The 17,203-nt window shown below is 39.3% G+C and overlaps 1 protein-coding gene across 2 annotated transcripts in view; it reads left to right on the plus strand.

Moving 5' to 3' along the window:
* LOC118749238 (ras-related protein Rab-43-like) overlaps positions 1-17,203 on the plus strand; it is a 121,763-nt gene that overhangs the window by 76,093 nt on the left and 28,467 nt on the right. Inside the window, exon 3 of one of the 2 annotated variants that reach the window (XM_036484036.1) lies at positions 1,863-1,946. The exons of the other annotated variant lie outside the window; for it this stretch is intronic. Within the exon in view, the coding sequence (XP_036339929.1) occupies positions 1,863-1,936 (74 nt within the window). The 3' untranslated portion in view covers positions 1,937-1,946. The remainder of the gene's footprint in view (positions 1-1,862; positions 1,947-17,203) is intronic. 2 annotated transcript variants of the gene reach the window in all.

Consider the following 17,203-nt stretch of genomic DNA (forward strand, 5'->3'; position numbering starts at 1 on the left):
ATCAAAGAATATTCTAGAAATGGGCGTGGCTATATTAAAACCAAAGTTCAAAAATTTAGACTTTATTGTGGATTTCGCCAGAATACCTATATGGATTGAAAAAGTTGCGGAACAAATATTGTTAACGAAGCGATATTCTGCCGAAATCCGCAATAAAATCTGCGTTTTGCTAATTTTAGTCCTGCAATTGTCACGCCCATTTCTAGGGGTTTGTCGCCTTAAAGAAAAATCTTGCCATACAAATATTATATCTGGATAGGTATTCTATCGGAATCCGCAATAAAATTTTACTTTTTGCAAAAACCCGATGTTTAACACCTTACCAAATATATCTTCACATAAGTTTTCGAAAAAAAATTACAAAAAATGTTTGATTATCACAAAATAAACCACCTCGTCATAAAGAAAAATATTTTAAAAATAGTTCTTGAAAACACCCAATTTTTTTGAACCACGTTTTGTATAGAGAATCAAACAAGGATTACGATGGTATAATTTTAAATCCCTAATTTACTGGTCTTCACTATGCAAATCAACTTCAAAAAGTTCAACTGTTAATAGCTAAGTTAGCTTTGGGACAATCTTGACCATCTTATATATAGAAATGTTAAGCCCGTTTCTTAGCTTTAAAATGACGTTAAGAAACCGAGATATAACGATTTGAAGAAGTACATGATTAGTCAGAATCACAAATATATGCAAACTTTGACAGATTATATCTCCGAAGAAAAAAAAGAGGAAAAAAATTCCCCGAACACGTGTTAGCTTAATTTGAAGCGAATCGAATTTACGACATCCGTCCGACTTAAAAAAGAATGGCTCATATAAAGGAGTAAGCGGCAACTCGAATCATCAAGTCGTTCGGAAAGAAAATCAAAATCAGTTTGATTCGAACAAAGAGTGTCCAGCACATTTTTGTTGTGCTCTCAGTGAGACAAAGTGGGAAAGGAACGCTCAAAATTACTAACAAGTAGTGTCCGGACAGGAACGGTGAATCCGCCTTAAATCGATTTCCAAAAACTGCTGGGAAGTTGTTTCTGGCCTCTTTTAATGTCAAATTTTCTATAATAATGGAGTTTAATGTATGAGCTTTGTTTCTGGCAGAATAATTTTTATCCAAAGCAGAATGAGATCCTTTACAGTTGGTACATTTAACAATTTCCTTGCAACCTTCTGATACGTGGTGATCTATTGAACTTTTTGGATAGATACTAATGGATTGTTTGCTTTCTGTGCTGCGTGATTTAATCTGTAGCATTTATAGTATTGAGCTAAATTTATAAAATGCTTAACTGGTAATTTGGTATATGAAAATGATACCTCTTTTGATAATTCAAGTCCGTCAAAGAATATCTTTATACGTTTGTTTGTAATACTCGAATCAGGATCATTAGTATCACGTCTTATTATCCTTATCGCTCTCAGAATCGGGATGGTGGAATTAGTAAAATTAATAAATTCTTCGATAGAAATTTCAATTGGAATATCAAAAACAAAACCAATTATAGATACAAAAAGAGGCAACATTTTTGTAACTAATTTATATTCATGAAGCTTAGTATATGCCAGAATATTTGCATCCATAGCTGTTTTTAAGAGAATTTTGCAACGGCTGAAACCAATTTTCTGCACATGACTTATTCCTTCAATGCGTTAATTCATTAATATTTTTGTTATGCTAATAGCATTAATAGCTCTTCGAACCCTATATTCCGTGATAGTATCAATATATGCCAAGTATGGACCTTTACGATTGTTATTATACCATATTGGATCCTTCAGATTAGATTTGAAAGTGACCAATTCACTCAAGTTCCGGTTATCTGTGATAACTCCTTCATCATCTTCTTTTTTCTTCTTAGATTTCCTGACTGAAGAGTTACTCCGACTTCTAGGACGCTTATCCTTGCTCCAGGGCGCCCATCCGCCTCCATAATTGAAAAAATGTATGTTATATGTAATGTATGTATTATATGTACATAAGTGGGAATAAATTATTTATATTTAATTCCAGAACAAATATTTTAGAGCACACAATTTTTCCCACACGACTGCTTGCTATGATCGTTCGTTGAAGAATTGCGTTTTGCTGCGGATGCGCTGTCAACAGTATGCTTGCGGAGAATTCCTTTCTGTGTAGGGGGCCTTTGGCCGCGCTTAGGGGTTATATCCCTTACTAAGTAGAATCTCTTGTGTGAAAGATATATAACGTTTCTTGTGCATATAACTCCGTCTACGGCATCCACAGTGTGTTAACTCATCATTTTAAGGTCAGGACAGCGACAGGATGCCTTCTGATGTCGCTGCAACACCACCTGCACGACGAGGCCCATATACTCCCCGTTAAGGAGCACAACACAATGCTCTGCAAGCAGTTTCTTGTTGGGAGCCACAGACGTGGTCACCCGAACAGACAACTGCTTGCAGAAGAGCCCTCGCCCAGGCACGTCAGTAGGCATCTCTACGAACTGACGGACGAAGTCCAGAGGTTCATCGAACAACCTCTGGACCCGACAGCTTATCGACAGGCCTTGAACGGCAGTCTCGAGTTATGTAGACTCTCGACCTGTGAATGCCGTTCTGGGCATACAACCACCAGACGTGGGCGAGACAGAACTTCGTCTGCCTCGGGAGACTCGGAGCACAATAGCCCAACTGCGCTCTGGTTACTACAGAAGGTTGAACTCATACCTGAGCAGATTAAACGAAGATGTTCCTAACGAATGCCCGGCATTCGGAGAGTCGCCCCATGACTCACAACATCTTTTCGTAGGCCCTCTAAATCCCACCTCACTAACGCCCCTGTCCCTATGGACAGACCCCGTCGAGGCTGCACGTTTCCTAGGGCTATCGCTAGTAGAGCTTGACGACAACGATTGAGGGACTAACCGATCTGGGCGGGGTTGTTGTAGCCGCTACAACAACAACAACAACAAAGGGGCAAAACCATCCCAGAGTTAAATAATCCCCTTCAAATTTATTTTCAAACGCTACTGAGGATACGTCAAATTCGTTTGAATGTGTTTGTCACATATATTCACAGATTCTTATACATGGAAAACGGGCGCGTGCGCAAAACGTACACTTGGCTCAAAACTATCTCCCTTTGATTGCTGAATCCAAACACATTGCGCAGATAGGTTACTGCCAATATAGAAGTATTAAGGCGGATTCACCGTTCGTGTCCGGACTCTTTTTCTTAGTAATTTTATGCGTTCCTTTCCCACTCTGTCTCACTGGGGGCGCGACAAAAATGTGCTGAACACTCTTTGTTCGAATCAAATTGATTTTGATTTTCTGTCCGAACGACGTGATGATTCGGGTTGCCGCGATCTCCTTTATATGCGTTTGCAGCGAATTGCATATATTATTTGCCCCCAAAAACGTATATAGGCAACGATATCATCAGCTGTTTGCCTCAGAACAAAATAAAATGCGCCGAACTGAACGGTGAAACGTACTTCAGCACCCTCTCCGGCAAAAATGTTTTGAGAGCAAATAAAAAATTGTCCGGACACGAACGGTGAACCCGCCTTTAAATATATGGAGGCAACAAAGACATAGGAGCAGTGTCGCCGTTGAGAATTTTCAGAAAGGTGCAAAAAAGGGGTGATTGACGAAAAAAAGGGTCAGCATTTTAGTTATGCTTTTTACTAGTAAAAGAATAAATCTGCTGAATTTAATAAGAAAATAGCGGGACAAGCTTAGCATAAAACACGGTTGCAAACATATACATAAATCTTTTTGCTGCAAGAAGAAGAGTTGCATTTCCTTTAAAAGTTTTAGGTGTTGAATTGTTTAGTACTAACAGGAGGAAATATTTTTAATAGCATGTTTCTGTTAACATTTCCAAAAAAAAAATCTGAAAAGGCGCAAAAGTCGCACATAATTTTGGAAAAGGGTCAAAAAATCAAAATTTTTAAAAAGGCGAGTCAAAGGTTATTGGCGCTTAAAAAGGGTAAAATTGCCCCTTTATTCGCACAACGGCAACACTGCATAGCAGCCTTGCTCGTTTAATAGGATTGCGTGCGAACAAGCGGCGCTCGCTCGTTTGCTGAGCAAGCCAAACTTCTCGTGTCTCACCTCATTGCTGCTACGAGTACGAGCTGCGAGCGTCTCGTTGCCTGCGAGGCATTGAGTAGCAGTTTGCTCGCTCTCTCGCTCGAGCTCCGAGCTTTTGCCTACCTGGTTCATTGTGGCAAGGAATACAGCACACAGATGTTAACTTGATAGACTTGTATAATAAGTCGGTTATGTTTTATCCTCAGATTAACGAAGGCATTCAAATGCTTTTAGCTTTGCCATACTCAACTGCGTCCATTGAGAGGTCGTTCAGCACACTTCGGCGTGTCAAAACTTGGCTACGATCAACAATTCAAGAAGACCGCTTGAATGGCTTGTGCATGCTCAGCATTCAACGCAAACTGGTTGAGCAAATGGGAGATGAACTTACAGCCCTAGGTCGAAGGCTGGCTACGCCCTTGAGTACAACATGAAAATAGGTGCCTAATAGTTCCCTAACCTTCCATTTTTATTTTATTAAAACAACCGTTATTTTCGTACTTGATGCACTTATCTTAAAAATCAAATATGTTTTGATAAGGGGATTAATAGGCTTTTAAAATGATGTATAACAATATATTGTTAGACTTAGCTTGTTGGGACTTTCCATCGAGTAACATTTGGAAAACCTCTATTTTTCTTAATTTTTTCTACTTTGACCATGGCGAATTTAAAATATTTCTATGAAAGTTGCCAAATATGTAGTATTCATTTCAAAGTACATCGACTTTCGAATAAATTTATACCTCACCTCATTCAATTGCATAAAAATTGTCGAGGTTAAGCAATTTAAGTAGAAATACTGCCTTGAATTTGTATGTGTGTATGTACCGGACTTTCAGAATTTTTGAGCAGGCCGGCTAAGGAATTCATCAGTATTTATTCAGAATTGATATAAACAATGGCTATTTGGAAAAAATGGTTTTTCGTTAAATTTTAGGAAAATGGGCTTGACACCGGGCACTTCATATATCATACATGAGAAAATCTCCCGAGTTATTTTTTTAGTGTCACTTCCTCCTCTCGCCAGAAAAAAATAAAAACGCTAAAGCATTCTTCTTGCATATGTATTTCAATCAATAAAGTTCCAGAAAGAAGTATCTACAAAAAAAATCAAGGATTTCAACAATTTTAGCCTTAAAACGTTTGTTTAGGTGAAAAAGTAGCGAAATTACTAATTTTTTCTTTGTCACTCGAAACAATCATTGTTTTTTTTTCAAAAGAATGTCCATTAGAGGCAATGGACGTTGACATCAAATACAACATATCTTTGAAGTTTCAATAGTGTGCCACCAAATGGCAGCATCATAATATCTGCCGCAGCTATTTTATGATTTTTCAAATTTTACGATCTTTCTATATTTTAATAATTTAAAATACTTCCAAATTATTAAACAAAAACGGTGAAAATGCTCTTCTTGCCAAAAAGAACCGACTTCAAATCTCATATAAAAATTTAAGAAAACCGTTAATTTCTCGATGATCCAAGGATCGGATTTAAACCAAATTAGTATGGGAGCACCTCTGAGGTATCACCTTTCCTTTAAGAAAGAAATTTAGAAATCGGCTAACGTTGTCCAAAGTTATGCGGTAACATACATAAAAAAGAAAATATTCCGACGAATTAATAAACTTCTAATTTTTTTGAAGTCGGTTAAAAATTACATTGACTAAAAGATGACAAAAACACAACCGACTTCAATTCTCATATAAAATTTTTGGAGTACCGTTAATTTCTTTATGATCCAATGATCGGATCTAAACCAAATTAGTATGGACAACCTCGGAGACTCTACCTTTCCGATAGAAAAAGAATTATCGAAATCGGTTGACGTGATCCAAGGTTATGCGGTAACATACATCAAAAAAAATAAAAAATATTCCGACGAATTGATAACCTTCTCCTTTTTTTGAAGTCCGTTAAAACTTTGTAGTTAAAAAAAAAATGACTTGTAAAGGATTTTTTTTGAGCTGAATACAGTACGTACATAAGTTTTTAGAGAGTAAAATGTGGCATAATCTTTACAGTTTATTATTATTAACAACGAAAAAACCCGGAAAAACGGTCCCTGACTTACACGCCGCGACAAAAGATAGCACATCAAAATTTTTACCAGTTTTGACTACTTTTCTTTTGCTTTTTTTAAGGTTCATTATTTTTATAAAAAAAGTATAGCTCTTTATCTAACAAATGCCATATACAGTGTGGAGACGAATAACTGTTACCCAGGTTTTTTTGAGAAATAAATGGGTTTTTTTTATAGATTTTGCGAAAAAACTATTTTATTATAAATTTTCCATTGATTTTACTTTAGTTGTATTATATAGTTTTTAAATTTTAATCCTTATTTACATTTGCCAGCAGTGTAAACTTTGAGAGGAAAGTTCATTTGGCACGCAAGTCTTTTTCAGGTGTATTTTTTCTTAGGCTTTGTATAAAAAAAAGACAAAAAAATAGAAAATCTGTATTGGGTTGGTCGAATGAATGGCCGTCCTAGTCACCAGTTCCGAGTCTATTCGATTTTTGAGTATGAGGCCTTATGTTGGACAGAAGAGGGAGTATGAGGGACTCAAAATTAAGAAAATTAGCCTATGGTTACAGAAGATATGGAATAAATTACCGGACGAAGACCTGCGTGCCAAATGAACTTTTCTCTCAAAGTTTACACTGCTGGCAAATGTAAATAAGGATTAAAATTTAAAAACTAATTAATACAACTAAAGTAAAATCTGTGGAAAATTAACAATAAACTACTTTTTTCGCAAAATCTATAAAGGACCCTTTTATTTCTCAAAAAACCTGGGTAACAGTTATTCGTCGCCACGCTGTAAATCTAAGTTTCAGACTTTGTACAAAAATTATACAAATTTCACCAACTTTTCATCACAATTGCGAGCATTTTAATTTTTAGTTCTGGAATCATTTTTAGTATGCAGTTTTATAGCTTATTAAATTTTAATGTATTGTGGAACGATTTTCCGTCATCTCTTGTCAAATTTGGTTTGGAGACAAACCGGTTTCGGCGTAGTGCCATCTTCAGTGTAATTTTTCGGTCAGAAAACAAATTATCAAAAATCAACGCAATTTTTTTGCAACATAAACTTGCACTTTATTATACTAGAATTTAATAAGCTATAAAACTACATACCAAAAATTATTCCAGAAATTAAAATTAAAATGGATGGAATTGGGATGAAAAGTTTGTGGAGTTTTTATACTTTTTGTACAAAGTCGGAAATTTTGATTTATATGGTATTTGTTAGATAAAGAACTATACTTTTATATGCAAATAATGAACCTTAAAAAAATCAAAAGAAAAGTACCCAAAGCTGGTAAAAATGTTGATGTGCTATATTTTGTGGCGGGGGGTGTACGTTGTTTTAGCAAGAAACAGGGTTAGTGGCAAATAAATTTGAACAAAACAATCATATTAATCGCATTTATATTAATAAGGGTATTCATCAAACCTTATAATTCCATTATAAACCGTATACGTATAGCTATGTAAACTTTCTAAATTAACTGTCCAAGTTTGTATGGAAACTCGTTTGCACATTTCTGATAAATTTCTCCAGAGATTTCACTGAATAAACTGAAGCCAATGCAACTCTGTTGTTGTTGTTGTAGCGGCTACTAAGCTCCGCTCGGGTCGGTTCATCCGTCAACGTTGTCGTCCGTTTCAGCTAAAGGGAGGCCCAGGAAGTGTGTGACTTCAACAGGATCTATCCATAAGGACAGGGGCGTCAGCTGGGTGGAGTTCTCAAGGCATGTGAAGAGGTGCCGAGAGTCATGTGGCGACTCTCCACATGCCGGGTATCGGTTGGGCACATCCTCATTAATTCTGCTCAGTAGCTCGTTTCTGTAACTCTTCCCTACCGATTATTTATCTACTGGTAGAGAATATACTCCATTCTCTACTACTCATTAGCAGTAGAGAACAAGGCGGGGAATTCATATCTCAATTCGCCTTGGTAGAGAATTGTTACAGAAACGAACTACAGGTGTGAGTTAAGCCTGCTGCAATAGCCAGAGCGAAGTTGGGCTATTGTGGTGCGGGTCTCCCGAGGCAGACAAAGTTCTGTCCCGTCCACGTCGGGTGGTTGTATGTCCAGAAGGCCATTCACAGGGCGGGAGTCTACATAACTCGAGACTGATTCCCTGTGAATGCCGCTCAGGGCCTGTCGGTAGGCTGACGGGTCCAGAGATTGTTTAATGAACCTCTCGACTTCGTCCGTCAGTTCGTAGAGATGCCTCCTGACGTGCCTTGGTGAGGGCTCTTCTGCAAGCAGCTGTTTGCTGGAATAGCCACGCCTATGGCTCCCCACAAGGAACTGCTTGCAGAGCATTATGTTATGCTCCTTGACTGGGAGCATCTGGGCCTCTCGTGTAAGTGGTGTTGGGGCGTCATCAGGAGGCATCCGGTCGCTGTTCGTAGTGCCGTGTTTTGGCAGGTCTGTAGCGTCCTGATAGTCCCAGGCGACCACACGGGCGCTGCATAGTTTAGAACCGGCCGGCCAATGGCCTTATATTTTGCCAACAACGTTTCTTTATCTTTGCCCCAAGTGCTGCCGGCCAGCGACTTGAGGACATTGTTGCGGCTGCCGGCCAGCGACTTGAGGAAATTGTTGCGGCTCTGTACTTTATTGGCAATAGCGGTTGTATGCGCCGAGAAGGAGAGAAGACTGTCGAATTTAACTCCGATGATTTTCTGGTTATTCACCGTCGGTATTGTTACGCCATCAACGTGAATACCCAATTGCAATCTGACCTGCTTCATCCAGGTGGTGAATAGCGTTGGCGAGGATTTCGCAGGTTATAGGACAAGGCTCCTTGTAGTGAAGAAGCGAGAAAGTTCGGCGAGATAACCGTTTACTTTCGAGCACAAGTCATTAATTCCATTCCCAGACGCCATGATCGAACAATCGTCAGCATAAGAGATAATATTGACACCCTCTGGTGGTTGAGGGAGCTTGAAGATGTAATAATTAAACAGTAGTGGGGAAAGGACACCACCCTGTTTAATTTTCCGTAGCTTGCTGGTTTTGTCCCTGAAAATTACTGACGAGTGTCGACCACTCAGGTAATTCGCCGACCACCGTTTGAGTGCCTGTGGCAGTGAGGAGGCCTCTATGTTTTCTAGCAGCGTTGAATGACTGATAGTGTCGAACTCCTTGGACAGGTCCGCCGTTACTAGAATATTTCTCTCACAGGGCCGGTTTCGGTTAAGGCCACGAGTTATGTGGGTGTTTATGGCGTTAAGTGCTGTTGTTGTGCTGTGCACTTTACGGAATCCATGCTGATGCTTCGCTGGGGTCGGGAGGTTCGTAAAATACGGGAGTAGCAAGGCCTCTAGTGTCTTCGCTACCGGGGAAAGGAAATTTATCGGGCGATAAGACTCTGCTTTGTTGGCTGGTTTCCTCGGTTTGGGCAGTGGGACCACTCTCCCCATCTTTCAGATGTCTGGAATGACGAGAGTGGCCATTGACAAGTTGAGGACCTCCGTTAGGTACGTTACTCACGCAGCGACCAAATTTTTCAGCATCAAGATGCATATTCCGTCGGGTGCAATGGCTTTGGAGGCTTTCGACTTCCCGATGGCTACCCTCACCTCACCGGTGGTGAAAACAAGAGCACTGGGTTTTGGCATTTTGTGCAGCCTTCTGGTCACTCGACGTTTGGCTTTATCCACCGGAGGATGCAGAATGAACTACCGGCTAAAATAGCTCGCGCATCGCTCCGGGCCTGACGAAGCGTGGTCACCAAAGTCTATTTCAACTTCGTCTTCACGCTTCGCCGGGTTAGAATGACCTCACGGTTGACCAAAGCTTACTCACACCAGAGGTGAAGTTGCAGGTCTTCAAATGCTCTTCCCATTTCTTCCGCTTATGTACGTTCACAAGTTGCCGAATCTCCGAATTGAGATTCCGGACACGGGGATTTCCGGGATCGGCCTGACCAAGGTTGTCACGCTCATCGGCTAGAACAGCCGCTTCAGTAGGAAAGTTCGAACGCGGATCTGTAATACCTCCTGCTGGGATGAAGCGAGCTGCAGCAGCAGTGACAACCCTGCGGAATTTACGTTCACCTACGTAAACGTCGGTTGGCATGGGCTTTCAGTAACATCCGCGAAGCGCTTCCAGTCAGCTTTGGAAAAGTTGGCATAGGTCCGGTGATCCGCGGAAGCAAAGTCGGCAGGTTTATCAATCGAGATGACTATGGTCTGATGCTAGGGTCAGCATAGGTCGCCATGATACGCTGTTTATCAGACCAGCGCTGACAATTGTTAGGTCTGGTGAGCTGCAGCAGCTGCCCACAATCCTGGTGGGGGCGTCGTCGTTCATGGTGCAGAATGTCGAATCGTCTATCTGCTCAGCCAGATGTATTCCCTTGCGATCATTTGACAGGCTTGAGTGCCAAAGATCGTGGTGCGCGTTAAAGTCGCCAACTACCATACGGTTTTCACCTCTGACTAGCGCACCCATTTCATGGTGATATCCTGCCGGGCAGCAGATAACAGGGGGTATGTACACATTAAATATTTCAAGCTCAACATCGCCTGACCGGATAGCAATACCCTGCCATTCTAGTATGTTATCCCTGCGGTCAGTGTCTGCTTTGATAAGACGATACTGCACGATGTGGTGCGTATTGAACGCTAAGCCTCCACCATTGTCTCGCTCGCGATCTCGACGGTGCACGTTCTATCCGGCGCAATCCAACAAGGTTGAATGGCCGTGCAACTTCGTCTCTTGGACCGCAGCTATTAATATTCCATGGCTTCCCATGAAGACAGTTATCTCCTCGATCTTGCTCCGGAGTCCGTTACAGTTGAATTGTAGCACCTTTGTGTGCCTTGGGAGACCGATTGTTATGTGTGGTGTTAAGGAGTTGTGTTGCCTGCCGGCTCCCTGCTGTACGTGCCGCAAAAGGGGGTGCTGCCTTGTGGTGGTGGTTGGCGGCGTCGCGGGGGAGGTATGCGACTGGGCAGCACAGCAGGGGCCCTAAAGTGGCACCAGCCAAGGCAGGAGTTGCACTTGACTGATGTCACGTTACGGTATATTCTTGACTGACAAACCGAGCAGATTGTTGGAGGAACTAGGAGTTGGCGGTGGCGGTGCGGGTGCTGTTGTGGTTGTGTGTGTGTATCTATTGTTGTGTTGTGTTGGGGTGTGGGTGTGTTGGTTGTGTGCTGCACGGGCGGGTGATGGTTTGCCGTGGAGGCGGTCCGATTCGCACAGCATGGGGCCACGAACGACGTGGTTCATTGCCGGTGCGTACGTAGGCCCGAGCAGGTTCGGAGATGACTCCACCCGTCACAGGCATTGCACCTGACCGAGATGGAGTTTGTATGCAGTCGTCTCTGGCATACGCAGCACTGGCGCTGGGTTGGACTCTATGCCAGCCCTGAGCAGAAGGGTACGGAGCAGATGTAGCCCTAGTATCGAGCAACGTTTGATGGATTTCGCCGACCTAAACGGGGTTAGATCGCCGAAACAGCAGCCCTTGGTCGGGTAAAACCCGAGTCATTCCGGTACGTAGAACCGGCTGTCGTGGGAATGCAATGCAACTCTGCCGCAACTATGTGTGTGTTTTCTTGGACAATAATCGGGATCAGCATACAAATTTTGCACGCAAATCTAACAACACCGATATAATCCTGAGAGTATGGGGCGTTCATGTAACACAGTGCTTAACCTTAATGTCAACAGCAGAAAAATTATACGTACGTCAACAGCAGCATACCCCGGTATACACATACATTTTGTATGGGAAATGGCATTGTGTTGTGATGGAAATGTGAATATTTAACACATTTCTTTTAATATGGCCAAGACTTTGTTGTTATTTTCTAAAAAAAATATGTTTGTTTTAAGTATGTAAAACAGTATTTGAGAAATATGTTATTTTACTGTATGAATAATGAGTTTCTCAAACAACACTTGATCGTGGGTTTTGGATGTAGATGCGAAAAGGATTGTTTAGGTACAAAACTTGTATAATTATGTGAGAAAAGGGTTTTTCAAGTAGACGCAAATAATTCTTGTGATGTTTCTTGTTACATCATGTAGTTGAGCGCTTGCACAAACCTGAAGAACCCGTAGGCAAAAGAATACTTATACTCTGATATATACTTGAATTAATGTGGTGCGTACTTGGAGACTGAAGATATTTGGGTTTTTATTGCCAAGTGTTTTTCAACGAAACAAAATTTACAAAAGTAAAAATGGAAGATGGTGAATGGCTCACTGGACTACATCTTATTGCACTGGATCCTGAGGAACAGCAATAATACATTTGCCAGATGTTTGAAGATTTAGGCGAGGAAAATAGTGACGGAGAGCCATTGGTATCTGAAGAGATTGTGGAGGATAACGAATATGATGTAACTCCAGATGACTCCGATATAGAAGAAATACAGTCTGCAAAATACGACCCGGAAGACGGAATTGAAGATAAGAAAAGAACGACATGCCAGGTGAAACCGGGGAAAATATTCTGACAAAGATGGAACAACTTGGTCTGCTGTACCACACAACTCGAACTCACAACATACTCAGGTCTGCAAACAATGGACCAGCTCGCGCCGAAGACAAATAAATCAGTTGTGATCCTTTCAGGACTGCATTACAAAACTGAAGTAAGAGGTCTTAAGAAAAAGTCACTTTTGACATTAGATCACAACAAAACCAAAGGGGACGTTAATTACATGGTTAAATGCTTAGCAGAATATTCAATCAAGCGGCGAATGAATATATGCCCTTTACCATTATTGTATAATATTCTGGATGTGGCTGCCTTTGTTACGTACGTACATAATTTATGTGGAGACAACCCATCCCAGAAGGCTTCTACAAACCGACGTATGATGTTCCTTCTTCGACTTAGTGAGCACCTGGCGAAACCTGAAATATGCGTAGAAGCTACTAATAGTCGAATCAGCAGAGTATTTTCTACGCGCAACGCCATTGAACCAGTAAACGATGGCCCTTTGAGGATAATGGATGTTGCACTAGGAGTACGGTTGCCAGACGTAATGATTTTATCAGTACAGTACTTTCAACTCTTGTACTGATTTTATTAATTTCTTCAATCAGTACGCTGATGTCCTGATTTTTCAAAATTCGGACTGATTTGTACTGAATTTTCAATTCAAACAAAATACTTTAGGATTTTCTTAAGGTTTTTACATAACGTTGGAGCTTCCTTATACTGTACTGTAAAAAGTAAGAAGAAAATAATTTAATTATAGTTCATATATTTCAGATAATGTTTCATATGCCTAAGAAATTAATACAACTAAAAGTTCAATCGTTTTATGGGCATATCGCCGGGTCATTACGTACCAGTTGCGATAATATGACGGGTTTAAATTATTTAAAAAGAGGGCTTACGTTTTTTTGTCGAGTGTCGCTAGTTATCTCGAAAATTACTTTCAGTTTAATAACAAGTTTGAATATTCGAATGGCTTTCGCCTATAACTTAAAGCTCTTTTTTCACAAATTACTGACATTCAAAAGAGTTTTGCATACAAGACATAGAGCTATATACTCTTTTTAGCGAATTGTTGTCTTTCAAAGTTTTTGCATAGTTGAAAAAATTAATTTAAGCCATGGGAATTACAGATGAAGTCCCTAATAGTGGTACTTTTCCACAGTTTGGAAAAATATGTAATTTAGTTTTTTTTTCAATACCACACTCAAACAAAGCAACTGAGAGGATCTTAAGTATAAAGTTTGCTTTCTGGCGCAAAGAGAGAAACCGGCTTCTAACTAAAATAATTTAAAGTGAACTTCATATTGAAAGTAATCTTAAAATGAAATGTATAGAATTCTTTGACTATTTGAACACTCATTATTGCCATTGAAAATGTTATAAATATAAAATAACTAGCAGACCCGGCGAACTTCTTCCCGCCCAAAATTAGATTTTTAATTTAAACATTTTGTTCCAACAGTTTCTCCAACAATCCACATTTACGATTTGTACCTGCACATTCATCGGCTGAGACTATGGTTTGGTGGTCGTTTGCCGCCTTAAATAACCGAACGAAAGTGTTATGTACATGAGAAGTTCCCTGGTGGCAACAATGATCCGGATCTATAGTGAATGTGCCCGAGAAACCTTATCTTATAGTTGGTGGCAATTTCAAAATGAATGCGTATCCTTGTTCAACAGAAATACAATATACATATATAAACTGAGATGAAATAGCCTAAAAGCCAGTTTCGTGAAAGCAATTTAAGTGAGAAATTATTTTTTCCGTCAGGTTCTATATTAAATTCAATTAAAAAAATAAATTTTCATTAAATTGCTTTCATCAAACTGGCTTTTAAGGTATTTCGACAGGTGGTGATTTGAGATTTACCACTGCACAACTCAACCCTGGTTTCTTCGAATAAAGTTTTAACGCATAATAATATTGGCAAATCACATCCATTGGGTCAATCGTAACACATGAGAGTTCGATATACTCAATGGTGCAATAGGTCGATTTAGTCTGACATTTACGCCACCTTTTCTAACTTGTCGATTTTTAGTAATAACTAGACCTCAGCACCACCTTGAAGCACTTTTTTGCAATTTCCAATACATGTTTTGAATATTCGCCAAAACGGATCATAAAAGAGATTTTTAATAACTCAACTCCAGCGCCAACTGGCGGATTAAATTGTGAAACTAAACTATCCAGAGACCCACTCAAACACACACACAAAACTTTGTTAAAATCACTCCAGTCATTTAGGATTTCACTCACAAATATACCTACAGAAGAATTATATATTCATTCAAAGATAAGTAAAAGTCAGTACGTTTGTACTCTTCCACGCCCCCTTTTCAAAGAGCCAATTTTTCTCAATGAGTATGGGATTAATTTCATATGTCTCCATACGAAGTGAACACTTCCAGAGATATGCAATATGAAATTCGGCTTGTACGGTAGGTGCCATGCCCCCTTTTCCAATAGCCCCATATTTCCTCCATGACTATGCGATTAATTTCATATATCTCCGGAGATACTTATTATGAAAAATTCGGTTTTTATGGGAAGTGCCACGCTCCCTTTTAAATAGTCCCAATTTTTCGTCATGAGTATGCGATTGATTTCATATATCTCCATACCAAGTTCCAGTACTCTACCATGAACATTTCCAGAGATATACAGTATAACAATTTCGGTTTGTATAGGAGGTGCCACGCCCTTTTCCAACAACTCCAATTTTTCTGCATGAGTATGTGATTGCTTTCATATATTTCCGTACCAAGTTCAAAAATTTTACCATGAACGCTTCCAGAAATAGGCAGTATGAAAAATTCGGTTTGTATACCTCCAATTTTTATCCAAGAGTATGGGATTGATTTCATATATGTATCTACATACCAAGTTCCAATACTCTACCATAAATACTTCCAGAGATATGCAGTATGAAAAATTCGGTTTGTATTGGAGGTGCAACGCACCCCTTTTCCAATACCTCAAATTTTACTCCAAGAGTATGCACTGGATTTTATATATCTCCATACCAAGTTCCAATACTCTACCATAAATACTTCCCGAGATATGCAGTATGAAAAATTCGGTTTGAAAGGGAGGTGCCACGCCCCCTTTTCCAATAGGTCCAAGAGTATGCGATCGATTTCAAATACCAATACCAAGTTCCATTACTCTACCATGAACACTTCCAGAGATATGCAGGATAAATATTCGGTTTTTCCGATAGCTCCAATCTTTTCCAAGAGTATGCGATGGATTTCATATATCTCCATACAAAGTTCCAGAACTCTACCATGAACATTTCCAGAGATATGGGGTATGAAAAATTCGGTTCGTATGGGAGGTTCCACGCCCCTTTTATATATCGAGATTGTTTTTAGCCATCCTTTGAACGTTTTTAGCCATCCTTTGAACGTTTTTAGCCATCCTTTGAACGTAATTATATACATACATATGTATGTACAGAAATGTTAGTTGTTCCTTGTGGCAACATAAACGACTCTACATACATAATTGTCTACATTATTTCTCCATGAACCGTACATACATATTTGTTTTTTAACATAACAATCAACAATGTAATGCTTTGCGATGTATTCCGTACGAATTAACAGTAGAGGGCGCTGAGCAGCGCTGTTATGTGGGCATGTATGTTAGATGCTATAGGATTATTAAAGTCCTGCAGTTCCATTTTTAAGAAGTATTTAAACTTTTTTTTGCCTAAGAAAATTTCAAAAAAATCGGTACAGCCGATCTCGAGCTTTGTGAACAGAAAAAAACGGCTTTCAAAATATATATTAGTATAGATTTATTAGCTTCTGTGTACAATGATGTGTACACTCATGTTAAAATGAATAACACTTTTATTTTTTATGAACTATATTTTATTTATATACCAAAATATTGTTAAAAACAAGTACTCGGACGTTTTAAAGTATTATCTGTTACTTACATTCAAAATTTTGCTTTGAACAAAAATGTCCTGAAAAGTACTGATTTTTTTAGCATGAAAAAGTCAAACGTACTTATTTCGCGCCTAAAAAATCTGGCAACCCTAACTAGGAGGCGATGAAGAACGTGACAGTACGGACAGACCAAACCAAAGGTTAATTGTTTATATATGCTCCAAACGACGCCCAACAAAAAAGCCTACATATTGTGCAAAAAAATCGTTTGTGCAAAACATTACACTAATTTGCCGCAATGCAATATATGTAACTAAAAAGTTGATAATTTCCAATTTATTCGTATTTCTTTTTTATTTTTCATGTATTATAATATTATTTTATCATTATATTCTTGTACTATATTAAGAATTTTATTCGGAATAAAGTTTACTTTTCAAATGTAACCCAGCATATGCAGCTGTTGATGTAAGGGTAAAATTCGAGAAATGGTCAGATCTCTGGTCCAGGTGGTCCAATCCCACTCAGACTTAGGAATATGTAGTAGAATACTTTTGTTGAGGATATCATGAAATTTCAAGTTAATCCGATATATAGTTTCCAAGATATAGTTGAAAACGCAAAACATACTCGGGTATGTTGCTGTTGACATAAAGCAGAGCTGCTCACTCCATAAGCACTTGTAGCACATTTGTTTTTGTTTTGCCCTGAAGTATAGGCACATATACAAATTTACACTTT

This window comes from Rhagoletis pomonella, unplaced genomic scaffold (genome assembly GCF_013731165.1).
Source record: "Rhagoletis pomonella isolate Grant_MI unplaced genomic scaffold, Rhpom_1.0 Rhpom_scaffold_00014, whole genome shotgun sequence".
Lineage (NCBI taxonomy): Eukaryota > Metazoa > Arthropoda > Insecta > Diptera > Tephritidae > Rhagoletis > Rhagoletis pomonella.